General features: G+C 51.7%; 10 protein-coding genes across 10 annotated transcripts; 5 read left to right on the forward strand and 5 right to left on the reverse strand.

Moving 5' to 3' along the window:
• Positions 1-64: 64 nt before the first annotated feature.
• On the reverse strand, positions 65-1,414 carry PV05_10183 (uncharacterized protein; the record flags this gene model as incomplete). Its single annotated transcript, XM_013456598.1, has 1 exon — positions 65-1,414. The coding sequence occupies one exon, from the start codon at positions 1,412-1,414 to the stop codon at positions 539-541; it is 876 nt and encodes a 291-aa protein (XP_013312052.1). The 3' UTR covers positions 65-538.
• Positions 1,415-2,250: 836 nt separating this feature from the next.
• PV05_10184 (uncharacterized protein) lies at positions 2,251-3,913 on the forward strand (the record flags this gene model as incomplete). Its single annotated transcript, XM_013456599.1, has 3 exons — positions 2,251-3,237; positions 3,288-3,516; positions 3,579-3,913. The coding sequence occupies 3 exons, from the start codon at positions 2,251-2,253 to the stop codon at positions 3,911-3,913; spliced, it is 1,551 nt and encodes a 516-aa protein (XP_013312053.1).
• Positions 3,914-7,340: 3,427 nt separating this feature from the next.
• PV05_10185 (uncharacterized protein) lies at positions 7,341-8,199 on the forward strand (the record flags this gene model as incomplete). Its single annotated transcript, XM_013456600.1, has 3 exons — positions 7,341-7,694; positions 7,747-7,978; positions 8,036-8,199. 3 exons carry the CDS (start codon positions 7,341-7,343, stop codon positions 8,197-8,199), a joined length of 750 nt encoding a protein of 249 aa, XP_013312054.1.
• A 668-nt stretch (positions 8,200-8,867) lies between these two features.
• Positions 8,868-9,574, reverse strand: PV05_10186 (uncharacterized protein; the record flags this gene model as incomplete). Its single annotated transcript, XM_013456601.1, has 2 exons — positions 8,868-9,324; positions 9,378-9,574. 2 exons carry the CDS (start codon positions 9,572-9,574, stop codon positions 8,868-8,870), a joined length of 654 nt encoding a protein of 217 aa, XP_013312055.1.
• An 899-nt stretch (positions 9,575-10,473) lies between these two features.
• On the forward strand, positions 10,474-11,850 carry PV05_10187 (uncharacterized protein; the record flags this gene model as incomplete). Its single annotated transcript, XM_013456602.1, has 2 exons — positions 10,474-11,019; positions 11,091-11,850. Exons 1-2 carry the CDS (start codon positions 10,517-10,519, stop codon positions 11,848-11,850), a joined length of 1,263 nt encoding a protein of 420 aa, XP_013312056.1. The 5' UTR covers positions 10,474-10,516.
• A 281-nt stretch (positions 11,851-12,131) lies between these two features.
• Positions 12,132-13,754, reverse strand: PV05_10188 (uncharacterized protein; the record flags this gene model as incomplete). The annotated part of the gene is made up of 1 exon (XM_013456603.1): positions 12,132-13,754. The coding sequence occupies one exon, from the start codon at positions 13,752-13,754 to the stop codon at positions 12,132-12,134; it is 1,623 nt and encodes a 540-aa protein (XP_013312057.1).
• A 421-nt stretch (positions 13,755-14,175) lies between these two features.
• PV05_10189 (uncharacterized protein) lies at positions 14,176-15,183 on the reverse strand (the record flags this gene model as incomplete). The annotated part of the gene is made up of 2 exons (XM_013456604.1): positions 14,176-15,010; positions 15,053-15,183. 2 exons carry the CDS (start codon positions 15,181-15,183, stop codon positions 14,176-14,178), a joined length of 966 nt encoding a protein of 321 aa, XP_013312058.1.
• A 433-nt stretch (positions 15,184-15,616) lies between these two features.
• On the forward strand, positions 15,617-16,657 carry PV05_10190 (uncharacterized protein; the record flags this gene model as incomplete). Its single annotated transcript, XM_013456605.1, has 2 exons — positions 15,617-15,919; positions 15,965-16,657. 2 exons carry the CDS (start codon positions 15,617-15,619, stop codon positions 16,655-16,657), a joined length of 996 nt encoding a protein of 331 aa, XP_013312059.1.
• Positions 16,658-17,191: 534 nt separating this feature from the next.
• On the reverse strand, positions 17,192-18,103 carry PV05_10191 (uncharacterized protein; the record flags this gene model as incomplete). Its single annotated transcript, XM_013456606.1, has 3 exons — positions 17,192-17,387; positions 17,444-17,676; positions 17,741-18,103. The coding sequence occupies 3 exons, from the start codon at positions 18,101-18,103 to the stop codon at positions 17,192-17,194; spliced, it is 792 nt and encodes a 263-aa protein (XP_013312060.1).
• A 782-nt stretch (positions 18,104-18,885) lies between these two features.
• PV05_10192 (uncharacterized protein) lies at positions 18,886-20,132 on the forward strand (the record flags this gene model as incomplete). Its single annotated transcript, XM_013456607.1, has 3 exons — positions 18,886-18,922; positions 18,974-19,386; positions 19,437-20,132. The coding sequence occupies 3 exons, from the start codon at positions 18,886-18,888 to the stop codon at positions 20,130-20,132; spliced, it is 1,146 nt and encodes a 381-aa protein (XP_013312061.1).
• Between the last annotated feature and the right edge of the window lie 295 nt (positions 20,133-20,427).

Here is a 20,427-nt window from a genome sequence, read left to right on the forward strand (position 1 = left end):
AGCCTCATATTTCCATTCTCTAACTAACCAATCTCTAGCCCTGAGTCCAGGCACTTTGAGGGTCCTCGTCCCTGCAGGTTCAATGTTCACAGCTCAAAGGTAGGCAAAGCGTCGTCCATATTATCTAGTCTTCGCTACACATTGGGCCGGAGCGTTCGTGGCCCTGCTGCTGATCAAGCCCTCTGGGCACGCATCGCTTTCGAACGCGACTGACACAACCTTCATCTTCCTCGACACCACTGCAGCTGGGATTGAAGATGACGTCGCTGGCGGAATTCGTCAATTCGTCGGCGCTGCCGAGAGGGACAGGATCTGCGTGGCAGGTCTTGCCTTATGGGATGGATTATATTGTGGTGATTGGGAAATTTCAGGCGTGTTCCTGAACATCTAGTCTTCGGGGCCTTGTGTTGAGCCGGCGTGGTCGGAGCGAACCATGATGAGACGCTGCGACGGTGGCTGCGGATGATTTGTGACCGGTCGACGAACCACTGGAGAAGCAACATGAGCCTTTCGGACTTGTTGTGGAATGCCGCAACTGCTATGCTTTCAGGCAGCCAAGCGCCCTATCAACAGGACCCTTGCCGTGGTGCGCGGTCAGCAATAGTCTTTGGAAAGAGTCGGCACCTGGATCGAACGGGACTTTGGCGAAGGAAAACGCAAACTCATGGAAGGAGACTAAGTCGGTAGTTGCTTTGTCAAAGCCATGTTGCTTGTCGTCTTTGACCAACAGTGCCTCCCATTCATCTGCAGATCCGGCGACCCACAAACCAGCGCGAACGTCGAAGGGCAGGGCCTGGATGAACAGCTCATGATAACAATAACCTCGGACCCACCCATGGTACACGCCTTGTATGAGACAGCTCATCAATATTGCTCGGCGTACACTCTCGGCCAACACCCATGTCTGCCACCGTGGTAGTTCTTTCGGCATCATGGCCTGAGCGTCCTTCACTAGCCTCACCGCAACCTCGCGCATGTTCTCCATCACCTTATCCCTGAGCTGAAGTGTACTCAGATCACCGGAGAACAGGAGCTGCGTTATGTGGGAAAGGAGGATCTGGAAGGCGTGTAAGATCTCGTGCAATGGTTCGGAAGAGTCGCGCAATCTGGACAGCAGCCGGCAGACTCTGACACACAAAAGCATGTTGGCTTGCGTGCCGTTGTTGCAGGAAAGTCCGAGTGTTTCAGACAATTCCGTGTCTGACTGGAGAAGCACCGGCTGAGGGCGAGGCTTCATATGAGGATGTATATACATTGCTGATTGGTCATGGAACACTGAATGGGCAATTTTCAGCAACTCGGCGGCCACATACTCGACGGTAAGGACATCAGCGGAAATGGAAACTTTTGAGACCACCAAACGCCTCGTGGTCGGGCTTTGATAGGATTTGAAAGCTGTCCTATTGGGGTCCATGTGTAGAGAAGACACATAGTGAAGGAAGTTGTTGTCGGGTTGGCAGTCGTTCGGACTGGTCGTGATTGTCCTCCCTGATGTGGGTTGGCCCCTGCGAGATGACCTTTGAGCACCCACCAAGGGTTCCAGGTCGTAAATGCACTCGAGCTGCCTGGTCTGACATCTGTGGCATCGAGGAAGCTGCACAATGCATCGCCGTTTCGCAAGGGTGCAGGCCCGACAGGCCTTCCGAAGTGTTTGAGTCATTTCTGTGAAGGGGCTTCTTTACTCGATGAATTTGAAGGTATGATTGATGATGGAGACGCGAGAGAGCGCCCTTTCTGGCAGAGAAGAAAATGGACTAGATCCCATTGCCGGCTTGTGTCCAAGCAGGTGATATTGCATTGCGCAGCCAATCGCCAGGACTCGTAACCGATCGATCGAACCCAGACAGGTTTACTTCCCATCGGCTGATGTGGGAGACGGACTTTAAAGGGTCTATTTCCACCACGAAGCGACCCACAGGAACTTTAACTAACTACATCAACCCCCAGCCACTGTCGCAGCCTTGCGGTTCCTGGGAGAATTCAGCAAAGGTATGGTGGCCCAAGCACTTGCCATCATGCCAGGAAGCAGTTTAGTTCCCCTGGTATCCACGGCTCTTATTCTTCGGGAGCAATTCTCGAAATGGACGCTCTTCTTGTCTCGATATCTCCGACGAGGCCGTCAGATCCAGTACCCAAGCCTTAGATTGCAGAGGTCAGAAACCGCTACTATATAAGGTGAGAGACCCTCGAGGCAAGCATGATTCCTCTTGTCAGCTGGGCCCATCGCATTTGGGGGAAGCGGAAACAGCAATGTCTCGAATGATTCAAGACTCTGCCCTCAGCGCTTTCGTACGATTGTGCCTTCACAGAAGTTACTGGCCTCAACCTTTATCTGATCTTGAGGAAGGTGCTAGACGGTCCACTGAAGAAACACCTGTCGACAAGGATAGAAACTCAGTGATCCTAGTCACATGGCATGGCCCGGATGATGTCGACAATCCGCTCAACTTTGGTTCCACTAAGAAAGGGGCAATTACTGCACTGACCTGCCTCTACACCTGGGCAATCTATGTCGGCTCTTCCATATACACATCCAGTCAACCCGGCATCGAGGAACACTTTGGCGTCGGCAATTTCGAATCATCCCTGGGATTGGCTCTGTACGTCCTGGCATACGGTCTGGGAGGTCTCCTTTTCTCGCCGCTCTCAGAAGTTCCCTCAATAGGACGAAACCCTCCTTACGCCATCTCCGGAGCGCTGTTTGTGATACTGTGCATTCCAACAGCCCTCGTCAACAACTACGCCGGCCTCATGATCCTCCGTTTCCTCCTTGGTTTTATGGGCTCTCCTTGCTTGGCTACAGCTGGAGCAACACTGGGGGATATTTGGGGACCAATGCAGTTTCCATACTTTATTGGGCTCTGGGCTGCCACAACATCATTCGGACCCGCTCTGGGACCGCTGTTATCGTCCTTCGCCGTCGAGTCTCTGGGCTGGAGATTCTCCAGCTGGGAGCTTCTGATCATCTCTGGCTCCTTTTATGCGGTGTTCATGGCCCTGGTCCCGGAGACGTCGGCGCCGACGATTCTTTACTATCGGGCAAAGCGACTCAGGGAGCTGACCGGTGATTCGAGTTTCAAGTCACAAGAAGAGATCAAGCAAGCGGATCTTACAGCCACTCAGCGCTTGTGGGATTCAATCATCAAGCCATGGGAAGTCAACATCAAGGATCCCGCCTTGTTGTTCATGACACTGTACATGGGCTTGATATACGCGATTGTCTACTCCTTCTTCGAGGTAAGTTACATCAGCAGCGGATGTTACCAACCAGGGCTGAAATCCTATAGTCTCTGCCCCTTGTCTACCCACCCATGTACGGCTTCTCGCTCACCTCGACGTCGCTGATCTGGTTAGCTGTTCCTCCTGCTGCCGGTATCGGCTTCGTGCTGCACTGTGTTTGGCTCTCGAGACGCGTTCAGCCCAAGATGCGGGATGGCACATTTGGCGATCTGGAGAATTTCCTCGAGACAGGCGTTGCGGCGAGTGTTCTGATGCCTTTATCATTGTTCATGTTCGGTAAGCCCAAATCTGTGTGCTCTCTTGAACCGGGCAAGCTGACACGAAGCTTTACTATCTAGCATGGACGGCCCGCCCGTCCATCCACTGGATGGTTCCAACCACAGCTGTCTTTCTCTACATGGTTGCCCAGTACTTCCTGACCAACGCCGTCTTCTTGTACATACCCTCAATCTACCCTCGTTATGCTGCAAGCATCTTCGCCGCCAACAGCGTTGCGAGGGCTGTCTTGGCCTTTGTCGCTGTGCTCGTGGGACGGCCGATGTTCAAGGGCATCGGCATCGATGGGGGCGTGAGCCTGTTGGCGGCTCTCACTGCCGTGTGCGCTGGACTTTTGGCCGGCCTATACTGGAGTTGGGGGAAGAAGTTGAGGGCGAGGAGTCGATTTGCTGCTTGAGTGTACGTATATATGGTTGTGCTGTGAGCTTTCATCATGCGCAAAGAATGTGAGAAGGCAGTCATCTTAGTACGCCGCCGCGAACTCACGATCTAGTAGTTGTACGGAAACGCTCCTACCTTTTTCTACTGATAGTAGTATCTGTTGATACGCTAGTAGTACTATTTGATCAATGAGCAGTCCACTCCCACGGTCGCCTCATCCTGCGGTGTCGTTCCTCTGATACGTGCGATCCTGTGGTCAAAAGTATTACGTCCTCACTTTTCTACTATACCACTTTTCTTGTGCGCTCCTTATCCTCTTATGCCCGTCCTCCCGTGTCGTTCTTGAAAAAATCATACGGGCCCCATTTGAATGCCATCGTTCTGCGCAGTCCAAACTCTACCTGCGCCCTCGTCGTCGTCGTCGTCGTCGTCGTCTCCTCCTCCTCCTCCTCCTTCTCCTTGTGCGCCGTCCTCAATCTCCTAGCTTATCTGCGCACGAATAATACACACAACTGAACCTTTTACACCAGCAATCCGCCATCAGTCATCCGATGACCTCCTCACTATGGCCCTCAGCATATTCAAGTTCTCCTGTTTACCCCGCGCTTGAAATATGTTCATCTGTCAGCATGTCTTGCTGAAGCCGCAGGGGCCCACATACGCCTTGCTGCGACATCCAAACAGGCTAATAAGACGATGGCTCGAATTGGGGCCTACGAATACATTCAAAAGTTCTTCCAACGACAAGCAATACGGTCGAACACCTGGCGGATACCGCAAGTTCGGCCCGCTTACCAAGGTCAGGAATTTTACTGTCACATTTTACGTGATTCCAAAGCCGCCGTCGGAGGATCGCAATACAGAAGAAACTCACAGTCAACTGATACCTTGAGCTCCTGGGAAATTTGAACAAGATGATATGTGTGGCCCACTTCCACCAAAAGTGCTAGTAGTTTATGTCACTAGGTCTTAAGCCTCGATGGCGCCGGACTTTCTGAGAGCCCTTGAAGTCCCGAATACAAGGGAATTTGTCAGCTTCACGTGGGCAAGATGCGTAAGTGAATATGGCAAAGTATAGCATAAATGCAGTTCACATTAAAGGGCAAAAATCTGAATGTTTATTTATGATCTCACCAAAAATCTCACTCCAGCCGATCAGACCATTTCGCATCTAGCCGACAGCAACGAGTCGCTCAAATCCGATCTATACAAGCATCCCAGCAACGAATGTAGAGAAGTGGAACCGAGATGATACAGTACCAGACCTGATTCGTGAAAAGCTGCCACCCCCGTACATGGAGAACCCTCAGCGTCTCTCCTAGGCAAATGACCACGAGACTAGTAGGTGTCTCGTATTCTTGGACGATGCCCGATACATTAAACTTTGGTGGTCATCTGGTCCAAAGGCGTCTTCTCTCAGAGTTTGTTATCCTTGTTTCAATCGGTCCTTCATCTCTCTCCACACTCACACACGGCGTACCTTTTTTATGTCAAGGTAGAAAGGCGTTTGGGACCTCTAAACACAGAGCAATTCGGCGGCCATTCCATGTATTATCACCATGGGAAAGAAACGAGTCCTTGTCGGCTATGGCATTGATGTGGACGCGGTCGGTGGATGGTAAGTCCGTCAGTCAGATCCAAGTCTCATGAACAAAAAAAGTGATATTTTGAAAGGATCAATACCCGTCGATGGCCACCAGGCGAACCCAACTGACGTGTCGCGAGGTGTCTTTGGAGCGACGGTCGGCATTGACCGACTTCTCAAGCTCTGGGAGAAGTACAAGATCAAAACGTCGTGGTTCGTCCCCAGCACATTCCATCGAAAGCTTTCCCGAACAAATTGCCAAGGTCAGAGACCCCGGTCACGAAATGTATGTTCCTATATTCCTACCTGACATCGCTTTTCACTATATTGCGGTCGAACTTCGAGATAAATATAGAGGGTTACACGGGTACACGCACGAATTTGTGTTCCACTCTTAACGAAGAGCAGCAACGTGATGTTCTCACCCGGTCCATCGAATGTCCTTACGTCGTTCGTGGGCAAAAAGCCTCGAGGAAGGACCGCCCCAGCTTGGGCGCTTTGGCATTGAGTACGACCATTCCTTCATGCACCACGACCTCCAGCCATATTGTCTCCCTCATATCAATGCGGATCCTTGGAAGGAAACTGACACCAAGAAAGACGCCAAGTCTTGGATGGTGCCCATGAGTGCTTGGAAGGAGTCGAGTGTCGTCGAGATTCCAGCTAACTGACCGTTTCAATTTTCATTCAATCGACCGAGCCATGGTTATGTCGACCCCTGGACTCTGGAGAAACTCTGGCGGGATCAATTCTCGTTCTGTTACCGAGAGTACGACACCTTCGTCTTTCCAATCAGCATTCACTCCCAGGTCAGTTGGGAAACCGCAGGTCGTGCTCATGCACGAGAGGTTCATCGATTTTGTACACCACGCCTGCCAGAGAGCCTGTATAATGACCAGGAGGAATGACAACAGAAGGACAGGTCGTCGGCCATAGTTCAGAGCGACAGATTGCCAGATCAGATTTGAGTAGCCGATGAAGAAGGAAGTAGATGCCGACGCCAGTATTAATGTCAGCGACAGGGATGCCGGTTTTCTATTGGATCTGTAGATTTGCGGGTGTATAGCAAGAGACCATGAGCACAACGCCGAAAGTGTAGATATTGTGACCCAAAACGCTGACGTACTGGCGCCACTTGGACCAGAGAGGGTCATCGGGGTGATTTGACGGCTGAGGAAGTAAAATGATATCGTGGTGTTTGGCGCTACGACGAACACCTTGGATGCGGTTCGTAGCGTCCACCTGGTGGACGGTCCCAGGAACTTGGTACTTCAGACATCTTCGACGTGTGTGTCAGAGGTGAGACTGTTGAGGAAGAGGGTAGTTGCGAGTCCCAGTGGTGAGCAGAGGTAGGAAATTTTTCTTGAAAATGTTTGAGGCACGTATAGCATGCATAGATATAAAAGCCCTTTGAATCTGAGAGCTTTCGTCACCAAGTGGAGCAATCACTTATCTGCGGGAACCAGTCATATCAGTCATGCAAAATCCGGAGAGCAAAGGTTGTTGGGTTGGGGGAGGTTCCAGGCAAGGCCACGTGAAGTGCGACGGAGAAGGCGACGGATAGATGCGACGGGAGAGGCGACGGGGCAAGGCGACGGACAAGTCAATCTGAGGCCGTCTGCAGTGGCGTTATACTTTGAGATCCATTTGGCGGCCTTTGATCCATGGGGAAACATCCTGCAAGGCCACTCTGGTGAAGCTGGACATCCAGACCATCCGGATTTTGGCAAAAGCTACGTTTGCGCGGACCAGACCACCTTCGACTCCCGGCAGAATAGTTTGAAACCTAGGTTGCTTATCGAGACGTCGCTGGATTCAATCGTGGCCTGAATATATTAGGTAGATCTCGATATAGAGCATGGCGCAGAGTCCTGTAGTTATCGTCACTGGCGGGGTGGCTGGTATCGGTGCGGCCATCGTCGACAGACTCCTCAGAGAAAATGCTAGAATTGTGGTGATTGATCTAGTGGAAGAACCGTTGAAGCAACGACAGGCAACGGTTGGAGGCGACAGGTTTCAGTACGTCGTCGGAGATGTGAGTAACGACGAAATCAACTCCAAGGCGGTCGATATCGCAATCGCGACTTGGGGAGTTATCGACGCAGTCGCTCTCAATGCTGGGATCATGTCGCATATCCGTTGGATAGGTGACATGAGATCGACAGATGTGACAAGGATTTTCAACATCAATGTTGTGGCTCATATCTCAATGGTCAGTTATTGCGCAAGACGTGCAACTTAGGCCCCTGGTTAACATCCACTAGCTTTCCGCAGCGATTCCACACCTGAAGAAATCGAAAGGGAGGGACATATTCACTTCGTCAGATGCGGGCGAGCAGCTGCGATGGAAGGCGTGGGGCGCCTACGGAGCGTCGAAAGTAGCAGTCAACTTTTTCGTTCAGGCGCTGACTCTAGAGGAGCCAGACATTACAGCTATCGCCTTGTATCCAGAAATCGTGAATACGCCCTTGGTCAACAAAATTATCAAAGGAGAATGTGAGTACAACTTGACGTTTTCTGTACCGATAAGCAGAGATGGTGCTGACTGGCTAGTCCCGGGCATGACTGCCGATGAGTTGCAAGAATATATAGGGTACTTGAGGCCTAAGCTAGTAGAGCCTCACCAACCAGGGTCGGTGATAGCAAAGCTTGCTCTGACAGCTTCGAACGATCTCAGAGGTGCAATCGCTTTCTGGAACGACGACAGGTTTTCCTGATATTGACAGTCCGCTCCGTGCACATTTGGCTGGGATCCATAGCTAGACGCGTTTGGAAGTGAGAGTGCCTCAAGCTAGCTCTTTGTCGGAAGATTTGATGATAAGGTAGAACATAAAGAACCTTGGAGCGCACCAACTTCTGGCCACTTTAGAGAGCATCGCTCGATTATTGTCAAGGCCATGGGGTACCATGTGTTCCGTTCCTCTTGGCTCCGGAAAAGACATAATGCTGCATTGAAAGTCCAGTGAGCTGTAAAGACTGTAAAGACCGCGTCTGAACGGGAGTATTGGCGGAGAAGACTTAAAGCGCTAGCAGCATTTGCATCCACCAGGAAGCGTATTTTGCGCTGCGCAGCGCACGTCAATGGAGACCAACTGTGACTGGAAAGGCTGTGCGGGATCAATGTGTCTGGCCTCGCCAGAGGGCGATTGTTGCAATATTTCCATTTCTCCTGATACTGTGCCGTATAATGTACGCCGTAATGGTAGTTCCAATGGAGAATTCTCGAAAAGCCCACGGCTAGCCAGCTCTGTCATCAAAGATTTTGCGAACGCAATTTGTTGACCTAGGGATCCCTCATGGGGGTCGAAGAGACAGCGCAGAGCTAACAGGAGGACGGCCTGAAGAGCCGCTACAGATACTCTGGACGCGATGTCCTCAGCATATGCTATTGCCTGCCGGTATAGTTCGCCAGAAAGGATAATGAAGCTGGGGTCATTTCTGGGGAGGCAATGGCATGGCACGCAATAGAGTATACCATGGCCCGAATATAACAAAGAAAATCATTGCTGCCGTCGGTGGGTAATGTGGATCTGAGGAAGTCCGAAGGCCAGTCGAAAACAGGATACGTCTTGTGGATGATCTGGAAATACCTCTCTATCATAAATGTGTGCATTTCTGGGCTTATGGACCAGCCATTTGAGAAGTTGACAGTGGTTTGCCAGTCGGTGTTGAGCTCTTGAACCTCAGCATGTACGGCAAGAGGGGCTCGGCCACCTAGGTATCTCATCGTGTTTCTTGCTGGCACGAAATGTCCAAGGGCGACCCCGTCTGCACCTTCGAGGGCGTTTGTGGAAGTTTCGGCCTTCAGGTCTCTGATGTGGCCAACTAAAGAAGCAATGTACCTGGCGCTCCATTAGCCATTGACGCCTCCACAGAATTGATCGATGGTACTGACTTTCGCGGAAGGCGTTCGTTCGTGATATGATCTATAAAAACGCATTCTTCTTCTGCTCTGGTGCAATTGGAGCACGCAGGCAGTAGGAGATCACATCGCTTTTTGTTCTTGCGGCACCGTTGGCAGGCCGGTAGCTTCTTCAGTATTGTTTGTAGGTCGAGCGTGAAAGTGTAGTTTGACATGGTAGAGCTAGACATGTCGTCTCCAGGTCGGGCCATAATTATACAGCAAGTGGAGGCAAAGGCAGGTCAACCACCGTTGAGGTGTGTTATTAGGTAGTAAGGAGGAGATGTAATGGTTGAGCCACCGTGGTCGTCGTAAGGTACCTAGCTATCCGGCGATGCAGATACCCTCCGATACCGTACAAATATCCTGCAGTTGAGCACAGGGACACCGAGCCACCCTCTGCCTCTGGGCACCTAGCTGGGTCTGCCACTTCGATTGCCTCCCCAGAAGCTCTGACCAAGTGATGCCAACATCTGTTGAGCCGAGGCCAGCCAGCCACCACATACAACCCCCTCTCCGCTTTCTCGAGCAAATACTCGTCAAAGAGGGTCCATTCTTCAAGTACTCAATCGCAAAACCGAACGAGTAAGCTCCTGCCCCGAAAGTCGTTGGCTGCTGCAATGAAGGCGGGATGAGACCTGCTGGGAGAGTCCAGAGACGGCTTGTAGCATGCGCGCGTTGCCGCCAAAGGAAAATAAAGGTACCAGTCAAGGCCCTTCGTGTTATGAAAGTCAGGCTCATATGATATAATCAAACCAGTGCGATACACGAGGGCCAGCTTGCTCCATGTGCTTCGAGGCCAACCTGCCATGCGATACCCAGGACAATACCACTGGGTCGGCTCTACCCCAAAGCATAGCCCGATTTCTGGAGGGCTATATCGCATCGCTCGAAGGTGAAAGCGAAGGCATTCACACGTCAACACTATCACCAAACGACAATGCCCTTGGAGATGTCGATGAGGTTCCGCGTCGGGGTAAAGTGTACCTCCACCCAAGTTTCACGGCAGCAGGTGCGGTCATGCATGCAATTGCACCACCTTACATCGGCTTAGCGACAGATCTGCTGATTCCAAGGTGCGCCTTTCGCCTACCCAGACGCCGACTTCTAGGAAGGGGCTGGACTTGTTCGAAATGCAGGAGAACAACAATTTGCCGACTTCGAGCCATTCCTCGACCCTACCACTGACATCTATCACCCTGCCAGTGGCCGAGTTCTTACTCGAGACATACACGAAAAGAATCAACCCTCAATATCCAATTTACTCGACCATAGATGTCTTGCAGCCTTTCAATGCCGTGTTCCATCGAACAGCGGCCAGCAGGGCACTACTGACCGAGCCATCTCACCGCGAAACCTACATTGTCAGTCTGATCATGGCGATTTCCCTCAGCACCGCCGCACGACACAAACAGGCGCATGCCCAATCGTTGGCCACTGGTCTATTCAAGACCGCTGTCCAACACGCACAAAAGATGTGGACGAATGACCTGGCCAGCCTGCAGGCATTGCTCTTGGCCATGCAATACGCCTTCTTAAATCCAGACGTGGCGAATCTGACGATTCTGACTGGATTTGCGAGCGAAGCGTGTATTGACATGGCTTGGACGCCCAAGAAAGGGATTTGCGACGTAGAGTCTTCTGGTGCGCATGGGATAATGCAGATCAATCACCAACTTTCATGGTTCATCGCATTTGTGCCTATAGAAAATTGGAGAGCGACATCATGAACGTTCTATACCCGAGCTACACCCAAGCCGAGGATTCTCTTACACTTGAGCCTTGGATCGCCAAGATGGAAAAGAGCATTGAGGAGTGGCAGCGAGTGATTAATGTCGCTGCAGCGTGTAGCGAAGACGAGTCGAAAAGATCCCTGTGGGACGAGCTGAAACTCTACGGCAAGATTGGCTACAACTACGTTCTAGTCTGTCTATTTGGACCATGCCCAAGACTTCCGACACGATCTCGACCGGACCTACTAAAGGCATTTGCCGCCTCTGTCTGCGTCGCGTCGGCGTATCATGATCAAGCCAATTCGGCAGGTGGACACATCAAATACGTCTTCAACTCATGCTATCACACTTTTTCCTCGGCCATAGTCTTTCTCGAGACCTTGCGAGTCTGCAGAGACGACTTTTTCCAATCCTACATCTTCACCGAAATCGAGAATTCCCCCGACTGCTTTGCAACGCTGTTCTCGGCCACGGCAGAACGCTGGCCCGCGGTCTCTCGGTGCTCGCAGGAGTTACAACAGCGCTTGCAGCCGATCAAGGACGATTACACGAACTTCGTGTTCGAACGCGCGAGCAACGCCGGTTATGAAATGCCTGTGCAAAACGGTCGGCGAGACGATGTCGATGACGCTGACAAGGAGAATCTCTACGAAAACTATTATGATGTACCTTACGATTGGAATGTTGAATTTGGGTTTGGGATTGACGACGTCTTCTCGAATCAAGCGCCATGACACCGACAAATAGTTCTACGTGTAGGCACTACTACTTTCGATATATATATATGGATGTGTAAGGGTTGACATATCGAGACCAGCTTAGCCTTGGACTGGTTCCGTCGCTTATTACTATGGTGAGACATCAAACGTGTCCTGGTCACAGAGTTTGTACGTGCAATGTCCATGGATCCCAGGTAGATCTGTATAGTGAGAACCAGTGCCTTTCAGCATGCCTTACGAGTCGATCCAATCGAGACAGATGTCGACCTAGCTACTGGCATAAAGCTGAGCCCTCCTCATGGGAACGGATTGTAATCTCCTATTCCCTGACATACACCATCTATCTCGACACCATTGACGTGCTGTGATACTTTGCCGTCGGCGCCAAAGCGGATGACATCTCCACCATAGGGATCACTCAGAGCGACCATCGGGTTCCAGCCCATCGTCTGCTGTGGTCCATGATACGGATCCTTTGCGAAGGCAAGGACATGGTCCTGCATAGACCGACTAACCTGTACTTCGAAGCTGGTGGTATTCGCTACGCCGTCCAGAAGATGATACGTCCCAAAGATCATCGGGAGGTCACTGGCATGGTACGCGCCGAGCCACTTGTAGCGGTTTAAATTGGGAAACGTGCCCGCATGCTGGAACCGGAAGACGGGTACATCTGCGCCCAACCGGTTCCGATAGACGGTTGAGTTGTACGTTGGACATACCGCGTAGGCAATGTCTAGAGAAGTGACATACGGCTGGTACGGGCCTGCGGTCAGGTTGTCCAGCGGCCACGGAACGATCGACGACATCTCGTTGGCCGTGGTCGAGATGATGGCCGGCACGCGCGCGATTTTGCCTGCCTCGGACTGCGCCGTGTAGTTGGCGAAAACGATGCGACCGTCGACCTTTTCGATAAAGGACATGGCGGGCTGCGTGCCCGCGTCAGCGTACTGTCCGACGAAGTTCACGATCTGCGCGAACGGCACCCGGCGCATGCACTCGAGCTCCGCTGCGCCGTCCTCGTCGTCATCGCCGCAGGGGACCACGCACCCCATGTTGCGTGCCACGAAGCTGAAGTTGGAATATGTCGGATCACTCTTCGGCGAGAGATTGATGGCCGGCCCGGATTGGATGAAGTACCCTCGGGCGATGGGGTCCTTGTAGTAGGCATAGGCATGAATGTCTGTAGAGACGGCACCACCGGACTGGCCCCACTGGATGATGCGTTTCGGGTCGCCGCCGAAGGCCGCAATATTGTCGCGGACCCATTCCAGTGCTGCACGCTGATCGAGGATGCCGAGATTCTGCTCGCCGCCTGCCAGTCCGCGGGCATGGGGAAACCCGAAGATGCTGACGCGGTAGTTGATGGTGACGACAATGTGTGACTGCGACCGCTCGACCCATGAAGTTGGCATCTGCCACGGGATATTGATGCCGCCTATCTCGAGGCCGCCCCCGGTCATAAAGAAAAGGACGGGGAGCCCGGCGTCGGGGGCCGCGGCCTTGGGCGTCCACACGGCCAGGTAAAGGCAATCCTCAGATGTAGCCTCACCGACCAGTCCGGACGAGTCATTTTGGTTGCCATTGTAGATTAGATTACCCTTGGTCAAGGGCGAGTCCCATATCGAGGGCACCGCCGTCACGAACTGCGGGCACGACGGTGGGAACTGCGTCGCATAGTGATGTTCGCTCGGCGGCGATGAAAGCTTCTGGGGCGGCAGCCACCGGCGTGACAGCACGGGCGGCTCCGCGAACGGCACGGCGCGGAATTGGCGCGTATTCGGAAACTTGGGATCTATAAGTCCCGTGTAGGTGCCCGTGGAGGTTTGGACGGTGAGATTGTGGGAGCCCGAGCAATTGGCAGCCTGGCCGACGAAGGTATCCCTCGCCAGCACGAGGAGGGACAGAATGGCGAGCTTCATGGTGGGTAGCTTGCGGGCATCGAAGCACGGCCGTCGCTCCACCAGTGCCTTCGATTGTAACAAATCTCCTCGTTGGACTTCCCCTCCTTATATCGAGCAGCGTGGATCACCTCGGTTCTCGCAAAGTCACACCCAGAGTCACATCACTACGTACCTTTCTCCAGCTTTCCCCGCGGAAAGTCAAGTTTGCCGTTATCGAACTCGGTAGGGCAGGTTATCAGGATAACTTATATCCGATGTCTAAGAGATCCTGGGAGGATTACTAGAGAGCCACCACTAGTCGGTGATAGGAATATTAAGAGTTATCGGGTTAGAAAGGGAATACAAAGATAAGATATCTACCGTCGCGGAGGCATAAGACTCGGTCGTCGCGAAGAGATACTGAAGAATCTTTGTATACCCTCGTCATTACAGTCCGGATCTAGTCTTTTATCTTTTGCATTATCTTCTCCCAACTTTTCATTCCTCTGGCAGCATATTGGCCTGGTACGGCCGGATCCTTGTCGAACAATTTCCGTGAAAATATCTCCACGCTGAGGTAACCTTCGAACTTCAATCCTTGTACGATCGCCTTGAGGATGGGTTCGATGGGCAAGCATCCATTTTCGTGCTCCTCGAATGCGAAAATCCTCGCATTTCTCGACCAGCTCATACGTGCGAGCTGTGTTTCGGAATAGAATGGATGTCCAACATCAAGCGGCTGGTCCAGCCTCTCAGCATCCCCAATTTGGACATAAAATACCTTCTGCACATCCACTTCTGCAACCAGCTGTTCCATCGATCGTTTGAGCTTTGCTTCGCCGTCTAGGTTCTTCCCGTCGCTTGCGGTTGGGTCTCCCCATACTCGCGCAGCGATGTGGAAGCTGTCGAGACAGAGTCCGAAATTACGTCTGTTGACACGCTTGACGACCTCCCAAGTGCCCTGCCAGGTATCGATGTGTGTACCCCAAGCCACGCCTTCGTAAGCGAATGACACGATGGGGTCCTGCTCCAGGCCTATTTCAGCCATTTCCACAAAGTCCTTGACAATGATCTCCATATCGCCTGTTGTGCCTTCTAACAACCAATTCGTGGGGACCTGCACCAAGTTTACATCAAGGATCTTGACCAATATCATCCACAGTCTCAGTTTCTTGATCTTTGCCTCGTGCTCTTTGCGGTCGACTAGGCCTTCATAGAACCAGAAAGGCTGGAAAACAAACGCTTTTATGCCGAATTTGTCGCATAATTTCTTGACATACTCGGCTGCCTTGACTCTATTCACATCTGTTAGTCCGCCCTCAAGACTCTCTCCGTACGTATCCAGGTCGGCTTCGACAATCTCAATGAGCTTAAAGCCATGTGCTGCCGCCTGTTCCAACCTCTTGTGGATTGGGTGGACAGAGGGATGGCCGAGAGACGGTGAAGCGATGGCCGGTAGAAACGGCATTGCCTGTGTATCTGGGTGTGAAGCTGTGGTTTACTGCCAGTAGGTCTATCTCGAGGACTGGAAAGGTGGGTATAGTAACTAGAACAGGCTTTGATAATTGTGCGCTGTGCCGGCAGGTTGTGGGCCAATCGCGGATGATGGCGGTGTTGAGTCCGTATAGGACTTTTTGGACCATAAATTGGCTTGGGCACCTCCGCACCAGTGATCTCGGGCTGTTGCTGCGAATCAGAGTACCTTTATCCGGGTATCAAGCCGAGTACGGCAAAGGGCCGTTCAGTTGAGAAATGCTGCATTGTCGGCTATGGTTCGGTACAGTGCTTTGCCGCGAAACGGCACCGTTGCATCAACCCCTGCTGTCGACCTTCGACCTAACGACAACGGCTTTTGGATTCAAGATACTAGTATGAAAAGTATCCGGGTACCAAGCAATAGCATGCCTCGGAAGACAAACAGAAGTGTCAATCCCTCGCAACCCAAAGCGCTTTTCGACGAACAACAAGAAGCGACGTTCTCTCTCTTAGCACTGCAAGCTTGGAGTCCGGCAACGGCGATGGCGCCTCAGCAAAGGAACCGCCTGTACATCGCAGGTGGCCCTGGAGGCAATTCAATCGGGCCGGCAGTTCACGAATACATTGCAAAGTCTCTGGGCCTCGACTGGACATGCGAATTCCTGCGCATGTCTTCGATCGACGATGTCATGAGACTTTATCGCGCCGCTGACTTTGCTGGCGGACTTGTGACTATGCCCCATAAGCGAACCATCATACCCCTACTGGACCAGTGTGACGAACTAGTGAAGATACTTGGAGCATGCAACACGGTATACCTCACAGCCGACCAGCAGTTATGTGGCAGCAACACGGATTGGGTTGGAATCTACGACGCTATACTGGCACGCAAGCCCGACAACCATCCTGGGAAGATAGGCCTGGTCTATGGAGCAGGAGGTGCCAGTCGGGCAGCTATCTACGCCCTGTCAGCTAAATTGCGCTGTCGTACGATTTACCTTGTCAATCGTGATGATCACGAGGTTGCAGAGGTGTTGCGGGACGTACATGAGCATGGTGATGTGTACAAGCCCCAAATAGTCCACGTCCGAAAGTTGTCTGAGGCAAAAGAACTGGAACCTCCGCATTATATCGTGTCAACTGTTCCGGACTTTGAGGCCGTGACAGCAGAAGAAACCCAAGCAAGGAACATTTTGACCGAGTTTCTCCAGAGACCCTCTCCATCCAAAGGCTTGTTGTTGGACATGTGCTACCATCCACCTATGACGAGAAATTTGAAGCTTGCGAAGGACTCCGGATGGTCGATTGTGCAAGGATTCACTGTGGTCGCTTGTCAGTTCCGCGTGCAATGGGAGCTGTGGACTGGCAAAGCTATTCAGACGGACGAGGTCTTCAGATTGACCGAGAAATTGATCAGAGATAGGGACGAAGCACTGCCACTTGTCCGGAGCAACGGCTATCATTAGCAGTGACAGTCTCATCTCACCAAGCGCCGAGGCTGAGATTATAGCGCCATTAGATGGTCAGCGATCAGGGAGATTCTAGAATACAGATAATGTACTGGCCGTAGAAGCGCTTGTATCTGCGAGCAGCCAAAGGTACGCCTTGTAGACTATGGATAAAGAAGTCAGGACACTTGCAGACTCCAACATGACATGACTCGCAGCATTACGACTGTTATTGAATCTCCAAGAGGAAGATGCACAAGAGAAGAAAGTAGTGGTCGTTGTTGTCGGCTTCCGACACTGCGGTGCACGGGAACACAGCGGCATTTCAATGCTCAATAGAAAGGTGGTGGTTGTTCGTCAAGTCGGTTGCTCAAACCCGTAGTATTCGCACGATTTGACGACGACATACAGTAGTACTTATCGATCTTTTCGGTTTCATGATGCATCCCTCCAATTCAGTGGCAGTACTCGAGGAAATTGTCAGGTGTTATTTTAGTCGCCTGCTGTCTATCAACACAAATCAACCTGGTTGGCATGTTTTCCTAAGTATGTTCATCGGCCGATGACTCCACCATCCACGACGATGTCCTCCCCAGTCACAAAATCACTTGCACGACTGGCTAAGAAGATCGCGACGCCTATCAGGTCCTCTGGATAGCCCCAGCGATGTGATGCTGTCCTTTCTGTGACCGTTTTGGCAAAATCTGGGTCCATGAACAGATTCTCCGTCATCTTGGTCTTTATGAATCTGCTCACCAGTCAAGGTCAGCATAATTGCTTCAAACTTGGAGGAAATTGGCGTACCCGGGACTTATGCAATTGACTTGGATGCCGTTCCCAGCCCACTCATTGCTTTGCGCTCTCGTAAGGGCTCTCACCGCGGCTTTGCTCGGTGCGTAGACGGAAATATTGGTCTGCACGAGTTGTGCTGCCATCGAGGCGATATGGATCATCTTTCCGGGGCGGCCGAGCTTGAGCAATTGTCTGCCAAATTCTTGGGATACGACGTAGGCGGCTTTGAAATTGATATCCATCACCTCCATCAGTTAGCCACAGCGAACTCGATAGTAGTAAGAGGTTAGAGGAAGGTATGCGGCATACATCGTCCAGATACGCAATGGGGGTATCCTCCACCTTACTATGTCGTGTAATTCCTGCACAATTCAACAGAATATCTGGGGTACACCCAGACCTCCAGATCCCTTCAAATGTCTGTGCAATCGAGGCATAGTCTTTCAGGTTACTGTCAAAGTACCGAAAATTCCGGCCAAGATGTTCCACGGTGTCTCGCAAGTGGCTAGCACCAGGATCATTGGGAATCTGGATCGAGACAATATCCGCGCCAGCTTCTGCGAGAGCCACAGTCAGCACAAGACCAATTCCGCCAGTTCCTCCTGTCACAATGACGGTTTTGCCACGTAGGTCGAAGAGTCCAGCTACCGAGACATCCTTAGCAGTCGACATGGTTTCAGCTCTTGTGCATAGAATTCCTGTGTCAGAAGTAGTTAAATTTCAGGCTGCTAAATGTGGCGGGATATTGTATAGTCCCGAACTTATCTAGCTGCTTTACGGCGAACTGCGACCGGCGCCTGCGCAAATTGGCATCCAGGAATAGGCCATTGGTCGCATGACTCCTCGATAGATCTGCCCGTCACCGTTAAAACCACAAGCATTGGTCTGTGGAAGTCGAAAGTGACGCAGCAGGTCTGTCTCCTCGTATATCTTAGCCGGGGTCTTCAATGCGACCTTAGCGTATATCCGTTTCGTGACAAGGCTGCCCCACAACAGGGGCTGGGAAAAGCCGGGTAAGCACATTGCCGAGTGACAGAAGGCCAAATGACACCATATCCAGACCACAGGGTTGGTGTTAGTTTGACGAGTGCAGGAATGTTGACTGATTCCTGGGGCTCGTGGCATAACCTAGGTCAACGTGAAATGGGGAATCGGGCCGCTGACATGAACAGCTACTAGGGGTGACATGCCTGATATGGCTTGAACAGCACCTAGGCTTAACCAACGTGCAACACAGATATACCGAAACTGAATTGCTTGCTCATACATCTCAAGAGTCTTCCTGATTATCGAAAGACAGGAACGGATGGTGGAGTAACGCAAGAGAACTTGAACAGCCACTGAAACCTACGAGCTTGAGAAGAAGTCATTGACGGCATTCCCTGCGACTGCAGGCTTAAGGACAGCGTGTTAGAAGATCTTCTTTGTTCATCACAGCTGGTTGGAACAGTACAATGAGTTCGAGTTACTGCGTCCGTTGGGGCATACTGGGTATGTCGCATGACATCGACAGGCGCCCCAATATAACTGACCTTCCCTCAGCCACAGGTGATATCGCTAGAACCTTCACGAAAGATCTACTCATAAATCCCGAGACCCGTGGAGTCCATGATATTCAGCATACGGTGGTCGCTGTTGCATCATCGTCTTCGCTCATCTCTGCAGAAAACTTTGTCAGCAACATTGTAACACCCAAGCAGCAAGAACCACTCTGCGCCGCCTATGGCACGTACTCGGAACTTGTCCAGCAAACTAATGTGGATATCATATACGTAGCAACGCCTCATTCTCATCATTTCCAGCATGTCGTGCTGTGCCTCGATGCAGGAAAAGCGGTGCTTTGCGAGAAACCAATGACAGTCAACGCGCGCCAGGCAAAGGCACTCTTCGAAAAGGCAAAGGAGAAGGGCCTTTTTCTTATGGAGGCTGTGTGGACACGATTCTTCCCCGTTTCGGTACCGTATCTGTGAGCATATAGTGAGGATCACGCTGACCTTGAGAGCAGATTGCCGTGCGGAACCACATGATAGACAACAAGATCGGTGAAGTCTTGCGCGTCAGCGCAGATATGACCCACATATTACACGATGAACAATGGGACGTCGGAAACCGACTTATCAGGAAAGATCTTGCTGGCGGATGTTTGTTGGACATTGGTCCATATCCATTGCTGTGGATCTTGCAGACAATGTGGCACATTGTCCCTAAAGAACGCAGGAAAGGCGAACCACGGATAAAAGGAACAGCCATGACCATGGACCCGCGGACAGGGGTGGACATAATGACCACCATGCTGATCGAGCTGCAAAGCTCACCCAAGGGTGAACAAAAAGCCCAGGCGGTGGCTACTACGGGCTTCTGTGTGACGTTTGACCCAGATGGCGAGAACACCGCGGGCCCTACAGTTCGCCTCTACGGAACCAAGGGTGAACTGCAGGTCATTGGACCTATTTACAGACCCGAGAAATACCGTATCATCCTCCATTCGGGACAGATCATTCAAGAGAAACTACCGGTTCCTGCTGGAGGCCATGGTATGTTTTGGGAGGCAGACGAGGCCGCCAGGTGTTTGCGCGATGGCAGGTTGGAGAGCGGAGTTATCCCATGGGACGAAAGCATCCTCACTATGGAGTTGCTTGACGAAGCCAGGAGACAAGGAGGATTGGTTTATCCAGACGAAATCGAGAGGCTTACGATATAAATATAGTGAGGATTGCTGGAGTAGCTGCGAAGAATTAGAACTCCCTCTGCACAGGCACTGTATAATGGAAGCATTTGCCTAAGAACAGTCTTCTGGTTTCCAAAATCTCAGAATTCATGATGACAATCATGAAATGGGCGGAGGTGAGCTGAACCCAAGAAGTCTGTGACATATGCAAGTGTCAGCCCAGTTGCCCATTTTCATTAAGAACATATAGCATCAGACAGCACATATTCTCAGCGGTAGGGCAGCACAACCCCATCTGTGTTCAGCCCTTCTTTTGCACCGATGACGC

This window comes from Exophiala xenobiotica (genome assembly GCF_000835505.1).
Source record: "Exophiala xenobiotica strain CBS 118157 unplaced genomic scaffold supercont1.6, whole genome shotgun sequence".
NCBI lineage: Eukaryota > Fungi > Ascomycota > Eurotiomycetes > Chaetothyriales > Herpotrichiellaceae > Exophiala > Exophiala xenobiotica.